Source organism: Henckelia pumila, chromosome 3 (genome assembly GCF_033568475.1).
Source record: "Henckelia pumila isolate YLH828 chromosome 3, ASM3356847v2, whole genome shotgun sequence".
In the NCBI taxonomy this organism is placed as follows: domain Eukaryota; kingdom Viridiplantae; phylum Streptophyta; class Magnoliopsida; order Lamiales; family Gesneriaceae; genus Henckelia; species Henckelia pumila.
The window spans coordinates 175,316,989-175,335,336 of NC_133122.1; the positions used below are offsets into that span (position 1 = coordinate 175,316,989).

General features: G+C 34.5%; 2 protein-coding genes across 3 annotated transcripts; one reads left to right on the forward strand and one right to left on the reverse strand.

Annotated features, from left to right (window-relative positions):
• Window positions 1-3,404: 3,404 nt before the first annotated feature.
• LOC140892322 (glucosidase 2 subunit beta) lies at window positions 3,405-6,043 on the reverse strand. Of its 2 annotated transcripts, none has more exons than XM_073301172.1 (6): window positions 5,645-6,043; window positions 5,432-5,545; window positions 4,704-4,799; window positions 4,024-4,188; window positions 3,822-3,952; window positions 3,405-3,736 (listed from the first exon to the last, which is right to left on the reverse strand). In XM_073301172.1, the coding sequence occupies exons 1-5, from the start codon at window positions 5,745-5,747 to the stop codon at window positions 3,855-3,857; spliced, it is 576 nt and encodes a 191-aa protein (XP_073157273.1). In that variant the 5' UTR covers window positions 5,748-6,043; the 3' UTR covers window positions 3,405-3,736; window positions 3,822-3,854. The 2 variants fall into 2 exon arrangements, with proteins under 2 accessions (XP_073157273.1, XP_073157271.1); XM_073301170.1 differs by having other exon boundaries at window positions 5,432-5,566.
• A 10,840-nt stretch (window positions 6,044-16,883) lies between these two features.
• Window positions 16,884-17,702, forward strand: LOC140886165 (LOB domain-containing protein 15). Its single transcript, XM_073292669.1, has 2 exons — window positions 16,884-17,523; window positions 17,641-17,702. Exons 1-2 carry the CDS (start codon window positions 16,884-16,886, stop codon window positions 17,700-17,702), a joined length of 702 nt encoding a protein of 233 aa, XP_073148770.1.
• Window positions 17,703-18,348: the final 646 nt, after the last annotated feature.

Consider the following 18,348-nt stretch of genomic DNA (forward strand, 5'->3'; position numbering starts at 1 on the left):
ATAAAAGATTCAAATCCTGATTACGTATATATTCAAGATTTACTTAATATTTTGCAATTCCTTGTCATAAAAAAATTATATATAACATTATTAATCATTAAAATTTCAAATTTTCAAAGAAGTGTCCATCAATTGAGCTTAAAAATTTTCAATTATTTTCACTATTTATATTCTCTATCAACATTTCCTAAAATAAAGCAAGCAAATGGGAATAAATATTTATGTATTGTGTGAATGAAGGTGGGGTCACATGGGAAGATTAGGACAGCTATGGACAGATAATAGGGAAGTTGAGACCCAACGGTATTTACTGGAAAAGCAGTCAGAACCACGTGCATGCCTCTGTGTATTCCAATCTTATAATAAAATAAATAAATAAATAATTTAGTGGATCCTATATATATTATATTATCGAATACGAATTTTATGCGCAAAAAATCACCTAATGATGGTGCTTCGTGTATATTTATCAAAAACTCGAGCTTTAGTGTGCTTTATTTGAGAACCCACAAGAAAGACACCACTACAAGATACATCCATAAATATTTGCACTCCTCCCTTCATTCCCATGCTTTAATCTACACCATGTGCCCTCGTTCAGAGGACATGTGGTTTTTTTTAATATAATCCACATAATGTGTATATTTGTCTCTTCACGATCTTTTATATATGTTATCAAACTTTAGTCTTGAATCATATATTCGACAATTTTAGTCAACTTCTCTGTGGCAATACTGGTATAACATTACACATATTAGCGTCGCGACGGTACCATGTGAAAAAAAAAAGAGAATAATATGTAAATGATAAAAAAAAAAAAAAAGCAAAAACAATTGGTCAATTAAAGTATTAATTGTTTGGGTTTGCTAGCTAGCTATGTACACCTAAAAATAAAATAAAAAGTGTGATTGTAATATTGGATGATATATGGATCACATGGCATGCTCTCCTGTGGGAACAAAGTTTAGTGCATTGCAAACCATCACTTTGATGGTCATGGAAAAAGATATCAATGATCACGTTACTTGCAGTGTGCATGTGTGTCGTCACAATTCTTCCTCTAATAATCGTGGCTTGAGGTGTTTCACAGCAAACTCCAATTTTAAATTACATTAATGTACATCTTATTTCCCATTTGATGCTTTAAAATAAAATCATATATTATTAATAGTGAAGCTGGGATTTGTGTCATGTAATTTGTCAAATAATTTTGGTTTTCATCTAGTAACTTGATTTTTTTATTTTTTTTAATCCAAAGACCAAAATCACCAAGTCCAATTAATATTATTTATCTTATATTAATGTTCTCCTATATAAGTGGCTCATGTGACGATAATAAAATATATATTACATATATTAAAATCTACGTAAACATAATGAAGAGCGTTTTTTCTCTCATTTTGAAATATTAGGCCTCGTTCTAGTTTTTTCCTTAATTTTTGCTTATATGAATTTTAATATGTGTAATATGGACTTCATTTGCTGGAGTCAGTGTGAAAAAAAAAAAAAAAAATCAATCTTTGATAAGTTTACTGGCTTTCAACGGAAAACCAAAAAAAAAATGATAGGGACCAAAGCGGAAAAAAAATCCAAACCACTGAATGAAACCAAATTATTTTGACAAGTTACCGATCTAGCTAAAAACTAAAACATACCAATTTATAGGTAATAGGATTACAATTCTAATTTTCCCTGAAAAAAAAAAAAATTTACATATGTAGAAGATAGAATTCAAGATTTATATTTATATTGGAAATGGTGATATGTTTAAAAGTAGAAAAGATACTGTTCCACATACCAAAAGTCAGACACATCAAGAGAATTTAAAGAACATTTATTGATTGTCTCACTGGAATGCTGAAACTATCAAAACTACGAGACACCTAAATGAACATTTCAACTAAAAGCACAAGCTATTCTTAGAAATGTGTACATCAAATATTTATGACTTCCAACGAAAAATATAAAAGGTTGTAATGGAATTCATGAATATAACAGGAAGTGCTTGTGTTCAAACACATTGGACGCTTAGACATAGTTTGGTACATAAGATAAGTATAGCATATATAATATAAGGATAAATTAAAGATAAGTAAAATAATAGGATATTATGTTGAATGTTTGGTATGATTTTAATAAGAGTGATTAAATTTATATATTCGATTTTAATGACAAAATTAACCCTACCGTAATGTGGAGGAGAATGAGGTGTGTTTAGAGTTTAAATGTTTTTATATGTGAAGGATAATCATGTTTTTTTGTAGTATTTTTTAATTTTATTAAATTTATCACATCAAATCAAAAGGATACATAGTCCTCTTGTCAAAGCATTTATCAAGGGCCCATTGACTTATCATGGGCTTTTTAAAAATGAACCAAGCATGGATTGAAGAAGATAATTTATTAATCACTCTCTTATCGTGTGTACCAAACTATGCCTTAATAAAAATATTAAATTGCGAGAACCGAGGAAGCCACCGGAGTACAACCAAGATCATGTGTCCATGTGTGATATAAACTAGCGACTCACACACAACACAATTAGCGTCCACATATTTTTAACATAATTAATTAATTTTTAAGGTTTTTAACAAATCATATAGTCATTTTTAGAATTTACTCAAATAAGTTTTTATAATCATTTTTGTTGTATGAAATAAGTGGATGGTAGTTTTGTCCATCCATTAAAATGACAAATGATCATCGTCACTTCACCTCTTACACCCGATTTCACGCGAGACGGAAATGGGAGAAAAATAACAAATCTATATTTCTGTACTCAAAGATTTTGATGCTATCGAACATGTCCGTGGGATGAGAGGAAGAATAGAAAAGAGAGGAAGGGATTTTAGTAGGAAAGTTTAGGTGAAAATGGGTTGCCATGTGAGGAATGCCCCCAAATGGTATCCACATGTAGGACAGGACATCTCTTTATCTTATGACTAATACTACATGTACACAGTTTTACACATGAGACTTAAAATTACATGATTATCCCTCCACTTGATTTGGAAAAAATCTTTCAAAAATGCATGTAAGATAATCATGTAATTTTAAGTGTCATGTGTAACCCAACATCTAATACTCCGTATACATATAGCATTAACCCTTGTCTTATGCCATTCCCCCCGTTTCTGTGTAACTTCTTCAAATTGGCATTTATGCACGTGATCATAACTATTGATTATTATTCATCTTTCTGAAACCACTAACCATGCTTTACATATAGAATAAAAAGTTATATCAAATCTGATATATTTTTATTTAGTCACTATTTTATATCTTATATACATATATATATACATATATATATATATAAGCAGAAGATTCTTTATATATATATACATATATAAAGAATCTTCTGCTTAAGTTCTTTATATGACCAATTTGTTATTTGGTGCATATTGATAATTCTGTCATAGATATAAAATGTTGACACCACCATGTCTACGACAAATTACAAACTACTCATACTTTATGAACTAATTACAGAAGTCGACGAAACTAATTTTTTTAAATAAAAAAAAAAAAAAAGCAAGCGTTTAGTCAAAATCAAGATAGCAACTAGCAAGTGGCATTTAATCCTCAGGTGTCCTAGATAAGATCTTTATTTGGCTTCTTGACTGATTGTAAGAGAGCATTTTTTTTGTCTGTAGTATTTCAATCACAATTTACTTGGGTTCTGCATAATCCACACTCATAAAACCGATTCTCAGAGTCCAACGCCTAGTCAATACTGTATCAATTAAGGGTTCTGTCAAATAATACTAATACTTAATTTAAAGAAAAACGAATAAATACAAAGAGATGAGCAAGTATACCAAGTTTAGAGAAGATTCCAGCGGGGAACTCATTCAGCGAGTTCTTCTTCTGGCTTTACGTTTGCAAAATAGTCGAAAGGTCACAACTAAAACAACAAAACCCAGCTGGAACAAGACCAAAGCCTTCAAACCTGGAATTGTATCTTGCTGAGTAATGTCATAAAATGATTTAAATGCAACTTGATACCACTCAAAGATGTACCTATAAGTTTATGTGTCGTGTCCTCCGTGTTAATCCCAGGTTTACTTTTTCTTGAACTAACAATTGAGTAGTAATTTCTTGTCTGGTAGAAAATATTTCCACCCATGACGCAGGTGTTGGGACAGATTACAGTTCCATCATATTCATCACTCCCATCGCAGCAATCTAACATAACAGGAAAAAGTAAAATGTAAACCTTCCCTATAAAACTTCAAAGATATAAAGTGAATACTCACAAGACAGAAAACTACTTAACGATTTTATCAGATTGCTATAAAAAAGTTCTAAGATTTTTAGGGGAAAATGAGGGCCAGGACATACATCATACTTCCATGTCTGGTGACTAACAATTGTGACACTCTATTCAGAGACTGAGAGCATGAAGAATATCGACTTAAAAATCCTCAACTAAATTAAGAAAAAGCAATAAATCCATCGAATGTATTCATAAACGAGTTGCATAAAATCGCAAATCTTATGCATCTAATAACTTATCTTGTCTCTTGGCCTACGGTTATTTTTTGAACTTCTAAGGACTTGTATTGTCGCTTACCTGATGGTTATATACAGAGCAATACTATGATAACCTACCAACGCCTCGCCCAAGATAAATTAACCAACATTTGCAAGCCAAGACCGAAAAAAAGCAAAGAAAACTTTATACCTCGACTATCACTCACCACAAATGTCGTCGTTCACACGAGATGAAAATAAGAATCTTGGAGTACTTCCTGCATTTCTGCAGTAGAATTTACCAGCCGGGCATGCTGAAGTTCCTACATATCCAAAATGAAAGGCCAAAGGAGCTAATCACCATATAATTTTCTACAAGGGAGATCAAAATCATGCAGCTTGTGGAAAAAAAATAGTATGATATCGAGGTTCATAAAGCACCTTCCACCTTCAAAGATTTTAAAAAGCTAAGCACATATCCAAGCATAAAAATTTGGTATTAATCAAGTGAAAACTTATGCGGAAGTGTTCCATCCATCACATTTAATGGCAAAAAAAAAATTAGACTGAAAGAATAAGCAACGAAATAGTGCCACAGTAAGAGCAAACAGTGTAGAGTAGGCATAATGCAACAAACATTTTATGGTTTGGAAGGCTCGAAATATTTGAGACTGAAAGAATAAGCAACTAATCTTTTGTAGAACTTCAGCCAAGTATTTGGCAAAACGAGGATGTCCTTCGCAACCAGCTGTGCCAAGTGAATTCATTTTATCAAAAAAAAATCCCCACCATTTACTTGTATGTCACTAAATTTTAGGCACTTCGACAAATACTATGCTACGTGCGTCACCTGCTAGTCATAAAACGGAAATCCACAATCCAAACAAACAAACAAACAAAAGCCGAAATTGAAAAAGAAAACAGGAATTGAACTGTTCAAGGGGGAGGGAGTAACCAGGTTCATCGGTTCCATCAGAGCAATCGCAGAAATTGTCGTTGAGACGATCTCTGGAAAAGGATTTGGACCCATCTTTGCATTTGATGAAATCTTCAAGATAGTACCTTTCATCTGCAATCGCAAACACCAGTGCTGCAATTTAAGCAAAAAACCGCATATATGTCTTGTAAATGTGAGTTTAAAGAGAGACAATAAGAGTGAATGATTAACCTAGTGGATGGATCCCAAGGGTTACATGCGAAGAAGAAGAGGAACGATGGATTCGAACGCAGAGAGAAAAAAGGAACAAACAAAGAGCAAAAGCCGTCCCCATTACGGTATGGGCTAGCAGCAACAATTATTGATCTTTGCGCATTCTACAGAATCCGACGGCAGCAGAAAACCATGGAAAAATTTTACCGGCGGCAGCCGAAGTGAGTGCGCCACCAAAATCGAAGGGCAATCGAACTTCTGATCTTTGGTTGAGCGCACTACTCCAGCAACTCGTGCGTCAATAGATGATGTTGGGAAAATGATCTTTCTATCTTAAATATTCCCCAACATATTTGTAATTGAAGTACCTTGTGAATTTGAAGGTCATGAGACCGATGGATCTTTCGACCCGTCTGACCTCAACTCATACTCGTCGAGACCTGTACCAGAGTAGTTTTATTTGTGAAACAATAATTATTATAGGATTTTTTTTAACTAAATAACCACCGTTTGATCATGATTTTTTTTTGTTTTGTTTTTGCATTTTCTTTGTATTTAAAGGTCATTATGCAAATTTTTTTTGAAAAAAGATTATAAATCAAAAAATTTGGTTGTCCAACGTAATTTTTCAAACTTTCTGTTTTTGACATTTTTTTTTTTATTTTGAACTAGTATTTTTATAAAATAAATTATATAAAACAAGAACAAGATAAATCTATAACAATATCATTGTATCGACCATCAACCAAATATTAAAAGCAACAATTCCATGCGATCAAATATATCATATAAATCTCATCATCTTCCAGTCAATGGCATTTGTGCATCTTGTAAGTTGCATTTGATTTTACTGGTCAAGTGTTGTTGTTTTGCACGGTGTTTAGACATGTTTGGAAAAACGCACGATTTTAGAATGAGTTGAAAAATCTGCGTGGAGCATCCTTCACTGAAATTGTATCAGTAATTAATGTTGAAGTGTTTAAAGAATGGGGATATTGAAGTGTTTGCAATAATGTGTTGGGGTTTTTGGGGAGTAGATGCTACCCGCAGGGTACTACCCTGCGGATGACGTGGCGGCTCATGATTGGTTAAAATCAATGGGCTCCACGTGGGACCCACAAATTTTAACCAATCATGGGGTTACACGTCACCCGCATCCGGTTTTTGAACCATGTCATGCGAAAAAAGTCATGCTTTACCGGGACAAAATATTGAACTTCATATTGACTGGGCTTTCTCATTATTTGATGTTTTCAAATTTCAAATGTCCAACAAGGCATGCTCTAGCAGAAATGATGCAGCGATAACTTTGGATCAAAACTAAAAACCACCAGAACCAAATTAGTGGAGATTGGATGTGGATGCGGAATTTTATGTTCCTAGACAGGTTTAGTGTAGGGGCAGTGATTTGTGACCCTCAAGATACAGTTTGAGGAGCTTTGGCAAGAGTTATTAGGAACCCATGCACAGTGAAAGGAGCGGAATTGCCTGCTATTAAACTTGGTATGAAGTTGTGTTTGAGGCTTAAGCTTAAAGATATATGTATTTTCTCAGATTCTAAACAAACATTGATGTCATTTTTGAGTCGGCCAAAGATATGGGTCCGAATGGAGTTATAACAATGGAGGTTCAAGCTTTATTGGATTTGGACGGGTTCATTCCATTCAACACATGAGCTGAACAACAAATCAAGTGACACATTGTCTAGCTCGTGAAGCTTTTAATTTTTCATCGAATGTAGAATGGTTGTATGGTCACATTCCATCTTGGATTGTAAATCTTGTAAACCAAGACATTCTGATCTAATATATTTGCTTTCTTTAAAAAAAAAATCATATAAATCTCACAAAATATTAATTCGATATTAATCAGGATATAAACTGTAAAATACTATAAAGAATAGTATTTTTTAAGAGAGGATCATTGATATGTTTAAAATTGAGATGAAGCTTCATGTTCATCAGTTTACAAAAGTTGAATACCCATTATCTGACACATACTATTTAAGATTAGTCAAACTCTCCGTCGACTGTCCAATTTGGTGGAGTATGTAAGCACTTAAAAAGTGGTCAGCTAATCGATTTCTTCTATTAATACTTTATTGAACTACCCTGTCGCACAAGACTTATTCAGTGTGATTTATCTGATTAACGTAGTTCGTGGACTATTGCATTAGTTTATGGGGTTTATACTGTGTGCACCGAAAGATAGCGGCTGCAGTTTCATGTCATTGAAAAAAAAATATTAGTCAAACATGACCCAAACAAGTTGGTTTCAGATCGAGTATCTGTTCTAACTGTATCTATTGTCGTACGTAGTTAAATTGTGGAAAAAAATTTCATCTAACACTCGAGAGTTGAGATAAATATTATTATTTTCTTAAAAAATATTCTCCATATTTTTCACACCTCCAATTGAATCCTAATTTTCAAAACAAACTCGGATGAGTTAACGAAATATTTTATATACAATGTTACGATTATTTTTTTATGACATGAGAACCCACAGTCGTTACTTTTTCGATATCAAAGTCACTATTTGATTTGATTTGTTTGGTAAAACTCATTTATCAAAACCATCCCAGGTAGGCATCTTCACTCGGTAAATCATTTCTCAAATTATTTATAATGTTCTCCCCAAAAAAAAAAAGCAAAATCCAAACATTATGTGTCGGTAAATTAAGCAAACACATTGGGCCTACATCATTAATAAAGGCAAGAGGTATTGTTTGAATTATGGAGGAGAGAATACAATTTGGACAACAAAACATGCAACGTGTACGTACATCCAAGAATGAAAATTCTATTTAGAATTTTCATTCTTACACTTTGCACCTATAAATAGGTGTGTCCGATCCTCATTTCCAGTATCTCATTCTGAGTTCCCTTTTTAGTTTAAAAGCATTCAAATATTTTGAGTGTGTTTCTATAATATTTGTGATATAGGTTTTCTCCTGTATTAAGAGAGTGAGTGTCTCTTTGAAAACACAGAGAGAAGTTGTAATTCTTCAAATACTATAGTGTAATATTTTGATCTTGCCCGTGGTTTTTACCCTAATAATTTTTGGGGGTTTTCCACGTAAATCTTGGTGTCTTTTTATTCTTCAGTTTCAATAGTTTCTATCTCGTGATGCCGCACCTGGGACCAACAAGTGGTATCAGAGCCTTGACATAAAATTTCTTAAAATTCTGAGTATGCTCTGTGGTTGCAGCTTTGACTGATCTTCCACATCAGAAAAGATTTTTGAAGATTTTATAAGGCAGGATTCTTGTAGTCAAGATGTCGGCAAAATACGAGATAAAAAAGTTCAATGGGAGCAATTTTTGTTGTGGAAATTGAAGGTGCGGGCAATTTTAACAAAGGAGCGTTGCTTGGCAGCTATTGGAGATAGACCGACGGACGTCACGGACGATCAAAAGTGGAATGAGATGAATCACAATGCTATTGCCAATTTGCACTTGGCTATAGCGGATGAAGTTTTGTCAAGTATCTCTGAAATAAAAAACGCAAAAGTTATTTGGGATACTCTGGCAAAACTATACGAGGTCAAATCACTACACAACAAAATTTTCCTAAAGAGAAAGCTTTATACTCTTCGGATGGCGGAATCCTCATCGATGACCGACCATATCAACACACTGAATACTCTATTTTCCCGGCTCAACTCTATGGGGCATAAAATAGAGGAAAAAGAACGTGTGGAGCTTCTACTTCAAAGTCTACTAGATTCATACGATCAGCTCATCATCAACGTTACCAACAATGTTCTTTCGGATAATTTAAATTTTGACGACGTCTTAACTGTGGTTCTTGGAGAAGAGAGTCGTCGAAGGAACAAAGAAGATAGGTTGGCAACGTCGAAGCAAGAAGAGGCTTTACCGATGACGAGAGGAAGATTGACGAAGCGTGACTCCAGTGGGAGTCGCAGATATGGTAGATCCAAGTCAAGAAGTAAGAAGAAGAATATTTACTGCTTTAAATGTGACGGTAAAGGACACTTCAAGAGAGAGTGTACGAAGAGCATCGAAAAGGGATCTCAAGGAAATGTGGCCAGTACTTCAGGAAGTGGTGAAATATTATTCAGCGAAGCAGCAACTGTAAGGCCCTGAAATTAATTATTTTTAGATTAGTGGAAACTATTGATTATTAGAATTGAATTATTGGAGATTATTGAACCGGGATTGAATTTATTTATTTGGAGTTTCAGGGGCCAAATTGTAATATTGGAGGGTTGGACTTAGTCAATGAATGGGATTATTATTATTACTGTTGTTGTCTCTCTCTCTCCCCTCATTCCTCATCCCCTCCATCTCGCCTAGAGCCGAGAGAAATCCATGGAAATGGTTCCAAGCTTTTCTTCCGTCCGATTCGCACGATCCGTCCGTTAGAATTTCGAATTGAAGACATATTCACGATCACCGCAACGAGGGCTTCATTCTAAAATTTTGGGTTGACGATTCGGGTTTGGAACGAACTTTGAAGTTGAATCGATTTGAGAGTTGAAGACGATTTGAATCCTCGACGAAGTTGAAAAGGTAAGAAGACGACGATTAACTCGAATTTGATTTAATTCGAGTGCCCAAAAAAAATCACATACTTGTATGCTATTTGAATTATTTGAGTTTTATTTGAATGAGTTTAATTGCACTTGCATACATCTTGAGCCGAAGATTCGATTCTTTTTGAATTTAGACGATTTAGGAAACTATATTGAAGTGGCTTTGGATTTCGAGTTTTTTCAACTGCTAGAATACTTCTTATAGTTGCTCTAAAGTCTAGGTGTTTGAGTTGAACGACATCCACCCCGAATGGGTGTGTCAGTGAGTTGTTGGTGAAAATTTGACCCCGGGATCCCAACCGAGTACCGATTGATTTTGATTATCCGATTAGATAATCTCGAGTTTTGAAGTCATGCATTGCATTTTAATGCATTTTGAGTTGAGTTTTGATATGCCCTTTTGAATTGATTAGCTCGATGTTTTATATAACATGATTTGTTATATTATTTGAAATTGCCTGATTTGTCTCTTTACTGGGAATTATATTCTCATCGGATTATCCGGCTGTCGTTTTGTTTGTATGTGTACTTGACGGCAGGTGGGACAGGATCGAGTCAGAAGCTGCATGACTAGATCGAGTGGGAAATGATAGCGTGAGGACTTGGTTGTAGAAATCATACCTTGTATTCGAACTCCCTTGTTTTCCATTTCGAGTTGTGGAACTTAGATCGATGTTTGTTCTATATTTTTATGTATTTGAATAACTCGTTGTTGGAAAAATGTTAGTTGGATCATGTTAGAGTCCTTTTGGGTATGATATTACACTTTTGAAGCCTTTCTTTGAGCTGAAACAGCAGGCCATGCGCGCCCGCGCAGCCCGGAGGCACGCCCGCACGTCCTGCACTCTCTCTCGGAGGCCCGGACAGGGCTTTATGCGCGCCCGCGCCTCGTTTGGCGCGCTGGCGCGTCACCCTGGAAAAAAAAACTCTGCTTTTCGCGACGTGGTTTTGCGTCGCCAAATGTAAGGTGTGCGTCGCTAAATGTCTTATTGATTATTTTATTTCTTTTGATTACATGATTTATTTATGTTTGAAAGATTAGAATCAGGGTCCTCACAGCAACAGTTGCGGATGGCAGACACAAATTTTGTGATGCATGGATTATGGATTAGGAGCAACGTGGCACATGACGTCAAGGAGAGAATGATTCGATCAATATGAACCAATCTCAGAAGGATCTGTATTCATGGGAAATGATCATGCCTTAGAAATCGCTGGGATCGATATCATTAAAATCAAAATGTTTGATGGTACTATTCGCACCATATAGGAGGTACGACATGTGAAGGTCATGACAAAGAATCTTTTGTCTTTGAGGCAATTGGATGATATTGGGTGCAAAATTCGTATCGAGAAAGAGATCATGAAGATTGTGAAAGGTGCGCTTGTAGTTATGAAGGCGGAAAAGGTTGCAGCAAATCTGTATGTATTGTTGGGGGAAACATACAAAGAGGCGGAACTAGTTGTTGCATCAATTGGTTCGGGGGAAGAATCAACAGTGTTGTGGCATAGAAAGCTCGGGCATATGTCAAAACGAGGAATGAATATTCTCTCAGAACGGAAGCTGTTGCCGGGGATTACAAAAGTGACTCTACCCTTTTGTGAGCATTGTGTTATCATTAAACAACACAGATTGAAGTTTGGCACGTCTACTGCCAAAAGCAAAGATATATTGGAGCTGATTCATTCTGATGTTTGGCAAGCACCGGTGGTGTCCCTAGGAGAAGCGAGATACTTTGTCTCGTTTATTGATGATTTCTCTATGAGATGTTGGGTATATCCAATCAAGAAGAAATCAGATGTTTTTGAAGTCTTCAAAGTTTACAAAGCGCGTGTTGAACTTGATTCTGACAAGAAAATCAAGTGTTTGAGGACTGAAAATGGAGGAGAATATACCAGTGATGAATTTGATGCATTCTGTCAGCATAAGAGCATCAAACGACAGTTCACAACGGCTTACACGCCTCAGCAGAATGGAGTGGCAGAGCGGATGAACAGAACAAGGGCCATGTTGAGTACTGCGGGTCTACCAAAGTCATTTTGGGTAGAAGCAGTCAAAACTGCTTCTTACATCATCAATCGTTCTCCTTCAGTAGCGATTTATTTGAAAACTCCGATGGAGGTGTGGACTGGCAAGTCAGCTGATTATTCTCGGTTACATACATTTGGAAGTCCCGTGCATGTGTTGTACAATGAATAAGAAAGATCGAAGTTGGATTCCAAATCCAGAAAGTGTATCTTCTTGGGCTATGTTGTTGGAGTAAAGGAGTTTCGCTTGTGGGATCCTACTGTCCACAAGCTTATCATCAGCAGAGATGTTATCTTCGAGGAAGATAGAGTGAAGGGAGACAAAGGCACACTGAATTCAGAAACTACTATCATTCAGGTGGAAAATAAGACAGACGAAGATCAAGTTTCTTGTGAAGCAGTACCAGAGCACGAGGTATAAGAACCAGTTGAGTCAGAGGTTTCCAAAGTAAGGCAGTCAGCTCGAGAGAGAAGACCACCAGGTTGGCTTTCAGATTATGTCACTGAAAGCAACATTGCATATTGTCTGTTAACAGAGGATGATGAGCCATCGAGTTTTCATGAGGCTACTCAAAGCTCGGATGTATCTCTGTGATGACAACAATGCAGGAAGAATTGGAAGCGTTGGACATAAATAAAACTTGGGATCTTGTTACACTACCACGAGGGAGGAAAGCTATCGGTAACAGATGGGTCTATAAAATCAAGTGTGATGGCAATAACCAAGTGGAGCAGTACCGTGCAAGATTGGTTGTCAAAGGGTACGCTCAGAAAGAATGAATCAACTTCAATGAGATATTTTCTCCTATGGTTCGACTTTCAACAGTCAGAGTAGGATTGGCAATGTGTGCGGTGTTTGACCTACATCTAGAACAGTTATATGTGAAAACAACATTTCTTCATGGGGATCTTGAAAAAGAAATCTATATGCTCCATCCAAAAGGTTTTGTAGAAAAGGAAAAAGAGAACTTGGTTTGCAGGTTGAACAAATCTCTGTACGGTCTCAAACAGGCGCCGATGTGTTGGTACAAGAGATTTGATTCCTATATCATGAGCCTTGGGTACAACAGACTCAGTGCAGACCCTTGTGCATATTTCAAGAGGTTTGGTGATGATGATTATATCATTTTATTGTTGTACGTGGATGACATGTTGGTAGCAGGCCCTAACAAATATCGAGTCCAAGAATTGAAGGCACAATTGGCCAGGAAATTTGATATGAAGGATTTGGGACCAGCAAAAAAGATTCTAGGGATGCAAGTTCACCGAGACAGAAGCAACAGAAAGATTTGACTTTCCCAGAAAAATTATTTAAATAAAGTCTTGCAGCGCTTCAACATGCAAGATAGTAAGCCAATTTCTACCCCTCTTCCTATTAACTTCAAGTTATCTTCTACGATGTGTCCTAGCAGTGAAGCAGAGAAGATGGAGATGTCTCGAGTACCGTATGCATCAGCAGTGGGGAGTTTAATGTTCGCCATGATTTGTACAAGATCAGACATTGCATAAGCAGTGGGAGCAGTCAGTCGGTATATGGCGAATCCTGGACAAGAGCATTGGAGCACGGTTAAGAGGATCCTTAGATACATTAAGGGTACCTCGGATGCTGCATTATGTTTTGGAGGATCAGATTTTATACTCAGGGGCTATGTGGATTCAGGCTATGCGGGTGATCCAGATAAAAGAAAATCTACTACTGGTTATGTTTTTACAATTGCAGGAGGTGCAGTCAGCTAGGTTTCAAAACTGCAAACAGTTGTGACATTATCTGCAACAGAGGCAGAATACATGGCAGCTACTCAAGCTTGCAATGAGGCAATATGGATTAAAAGGTTATTGGAGGAGCTTGGGCACAAACAAGAAAAGATTCCTCTATTTTGTGACACTCAGAGTGCCTTGCACATTGCAAGGAATCCAGTCTTTCATTCCAGGACTAAACACATTGGAGTACAATTTTCCTTTGTACGGGAAGTAGTAGAGGAAATAAGTGTGGATATGCAGAAGATCCATACGAAGGATAACATACTGATATTCTGATCAAGCCAGTGAGCACGGAGAAGTTTGAATGGTGTAGATCCTCAAGTGGCCTAGCAGAAACGTAAGCAACAGGAAAATGCAAGATTGAAAGAATGTGTGGAGATGTGTTTGATTCTTAATCAAATATCCAAGTGGGAGAAATGTCGGTAAATTAAGCAAACACATTGGGCCTACATCATTAATAAAGGCAGGAGGTGTGCTTTGAATTATGGAGGAGAGAATACAATTTGGACAACAAAACATGCAATGTGTACGTACATCCAAGAATGAAAATTCTATTTTCATTCTCACACTTTGCACCTATAAATAGGTGCGTCCAATCCTCATTTCCAGTATCCCATTCTGAGTTCCCTTTTCAGTTTAAAAGCATTCAAATATTTTGAGTGTGTTTCTATAATATTTGTGAGATAGGTTTTCTTCTGTATTAAGAGAGTGGGTGCCTCTTTGAAAACACAGAGAGATGTTGTAATTCTTCAAATATTATAGTGGAATCTTTTGGTCTTGCCCGTGGTTTTTATCCTAATAATTTTTGGGGGTTTTTCACGTAAATCTTGATGTCTTTTTATTCTTCAATTTCAATAGTTTCTATCTCGTGATGCCGCACCTGAGACCAACATTATGTGCATGCATATTTCATGATAGACAATACTATTAAGGGTTCGTTTGATTTGATAAATAAGATTTGATATTATAAAAATTGTATGATTATTAATATGTTTGAATTGGATGTTGAATATTAACTGGTAAATAATATACTTGGTTTGAATGATTAAATTCAAGATAAAATGTTAAATTCTATTTTTAATTTTTTTAATAATTAATAAATTTAAATAAAAAATATATGTGAGGGTAATATTGTAATTTTATATTAATGGTATGATTGATATAAAATAAATAATTAATTATTTGAATGATTTATGATAAATAATTAATGAAACCAAACATAAAATGATATTGTATTATTTATCCAATATTGCATATCAAACAAACCCTTTTGAAATCCAATAAGGTAGAGCAGAGTTCACCCGCTCCATAAATGACAAAGTAGAAATAACATGACGAACTAACAAATGTGCGACTTCATTCGCCGAACGAATCATATGAGTTGACGATAAAAATCCGAGGTGTCAAGAATTGACCGAATCTCTAACATGAGTGTTCCTTCAGATACTCGCTTCTCATCAGGTTGAGTTACTGCTTTTAGGTGTTGATGTTTGTTTGTTTTTTTATACAAATTAAATTTATTATTATAAAATATTACTTTACCAAAATCTTTTCTGCTTGAGATAAAAATTAATGCTCCATTTGATAAGTTTCTATAAAATATTTTCATAAAAATGCTTGTTACAAATTTGTTATAAAATGTTTAAAAGTTGTTTTAAGAATAAAAATTCATTTTTACAACCATTTATAAACACGTTTTTAGAATTGAAAAAGATGTTTGAACTACTATTAAAAAAATCAATTTTATAGTTAAAAATAATTAAGTAAATATATTTTGAAAAAAAATTAATTTTAAAATATAAAAAATATATGAATTGTTTTTTAAAATTATACTTTGATATTTTTTTAAAAAAAAACTATTTTAAAAAACGTTTACAAAAAAATATTGAAACACATGCTTTAATTTTTTTTATTTATAAATTAATAAAAATGCTTTTAAAATTTTTTTTCAAATGAAGCTAGCTAGTATACAATATAGTTTACGAGTAATTACGAAAAAGTAGTTTAGTCGTGATCATACAATTTATGAAACTTATGATATAATTTGAATATTGTTAGAATTTAATTAACGATGGTTGATATTGCTACGGTAATTATTTACTCTAAATTTAGTATTTTAGATAACAGACATCTTTTTCAAGCCATGATATATGTTTATAATATAAATATATAGACACACACACACGCACAAAATTTTAATCTATTAATTAATGTAAAATAAATAAAAATTAAGGTAGGATAAATAAGAAATTTAAAACTCATCTAAAATATTTTTAAAATAGTGAATGATCCTGTAAATTTGTCTATATTAGGTTTTGGTCTGGTAAGTATTCAATTTTAGTTTTTGATCTTGTAAATTAGTTTTTAATTATGTTTTGTCGGAGTGTGAACATGTTGGTTTATCCCGTGTCACATCAGCATTTTTTCATGATACGTCTACATCTGCACTTCGACATAAAATGATCAAAATTCAAAATATGACCTAACTCACATGAGCAAAACTCAGATTGGATACATATAAGAGTAAAACACAAAACAAGCAAACTTGCATATTTATTTTAGCATTTTATCCTTTAAAAATTTCCATCAGAAAATTATGATGGGTTGATCTTCATGTGAGTTACCTACAACTCAAACAAAAAGTCCCAATAAAAAGATGCTTAGCTTTAATGAATGACCATCTTTTCATGCTCTCTATTAAACAATTTTTGGAGTACTACTAGTCTTCTACTTGTTATGCTTATCTATGTTGGCACTCTTTTCATTATTTCCAAACAAACAGAGTATTTAAATGTGGTTCATTTATTTATTTAGATTCCTTATTACGTCAAAATCTTTCTCCTATGCATGAAACCTTATTAAATCACAAAATTTTAATTCTTTGGGATCACTTTTATATAGTCATAAATCATGCAAAGGACAACAAATACTACATCTGCATGCTCATCGTGCAAGCATCAGAGAAAGAAATGCACTGATAAGTGCATATTGGCTCCATTTTTCCCGGTGACTAAAACCGTCGAATTCCAAGCCGTGCACAAGGTGTTTGGCGTCAGCAACGTGACTAAAATCGTGAGGAATCTCAAGGAGGAAGACCGGAAAATAGCGGTAGATTCACTCGTATGGGAAGCCCTGTGCAGGCAGAAAGATCCTGTGCTCGGCCCCTACGGGGACTACCGGAGAGTGTGTGAAGAGCTTAGGCTATACAAAAACCAATTTCAACAATTTCGCCAACACCCGATTACTCAAGGGACTCTGGTTTACAAACCAACACAAGGACTAACGGGGTGGACTAATAACAACGTCATGAACAATAACAACGACAATAACAATAGTAACTTCAACGACGCCGATAATAATAGTTCTATGACCAACGTTCACATAAATGGAGATACTATGATGGATTTTTATCCTTTTAGCTATAATGATTCTGCACATAATATCCAAGATTCGAACAAATTTATAAGGCCCGAAAGACAGAATGAGTCTTCTTTGATTCTTCCTCAACAATATTTGCCTAATGCTTATAATCAGCAGTACTTCCTTACAGGTATATATATAATCAATATGGTGGAAATTTGGTATATTTTTTTTTTAATTGTTTTTATAGTCTGTAAATTAAAGTTTATGATTATAGTATTGTTACATGTTACATATTTAATTACAGGCAAATACAACCCGATGGATTTGAAATCGATGGAAAGCACAATATGGGAAGGCAGCTCTTAGTTCTTTTAAATTCGTTAATCTTCTTTGTATACAACGTTACATTTTGTGAAGGATATATTGATTACAAATTTACAAAGAAACTAATAGCTTTTGTGATTAATTTTAATAGTCCTTTAAGCTAGGATCCGATGTTATCGTTTAAGATGCAAATATGGTGTGTTTGGAGTTAATTTGTATCCACAGATTTGGACATTGTTGTGTTCTGTATTCAAATTTATAACAAAGTACTACTTGTGATTTCAGCCTTACATGCTTAAGTTTTGATGATTTTATTCTTCGATATCTCGAATGATGTCTATGTGTCAATATACAACGTCAAGGTACCGTTTGATTCGTGAGATGAGATGATGAATAACTAGATCATGAACTGAAAACTAAAGTTAACATAACTATTTGTTAACACACATTATTGCAGAACTTGAGTCGAGCGTGACATGATGCAAGAATGTTGAATCTCATCGTAGATATTTATTAGCTCATTATTCACATAAATATATTTTATTTATACTTGGTAATTGTTTATAAAATAAAAAAATTTAAAATATTTCTAATTCGAGACACCCAAAATAACAAATTTTGGTGTCATGTCTACCTTTTGATAAATCCAAGAATACGTCTTCTTCTCAAATTACAAAATATACAGTTT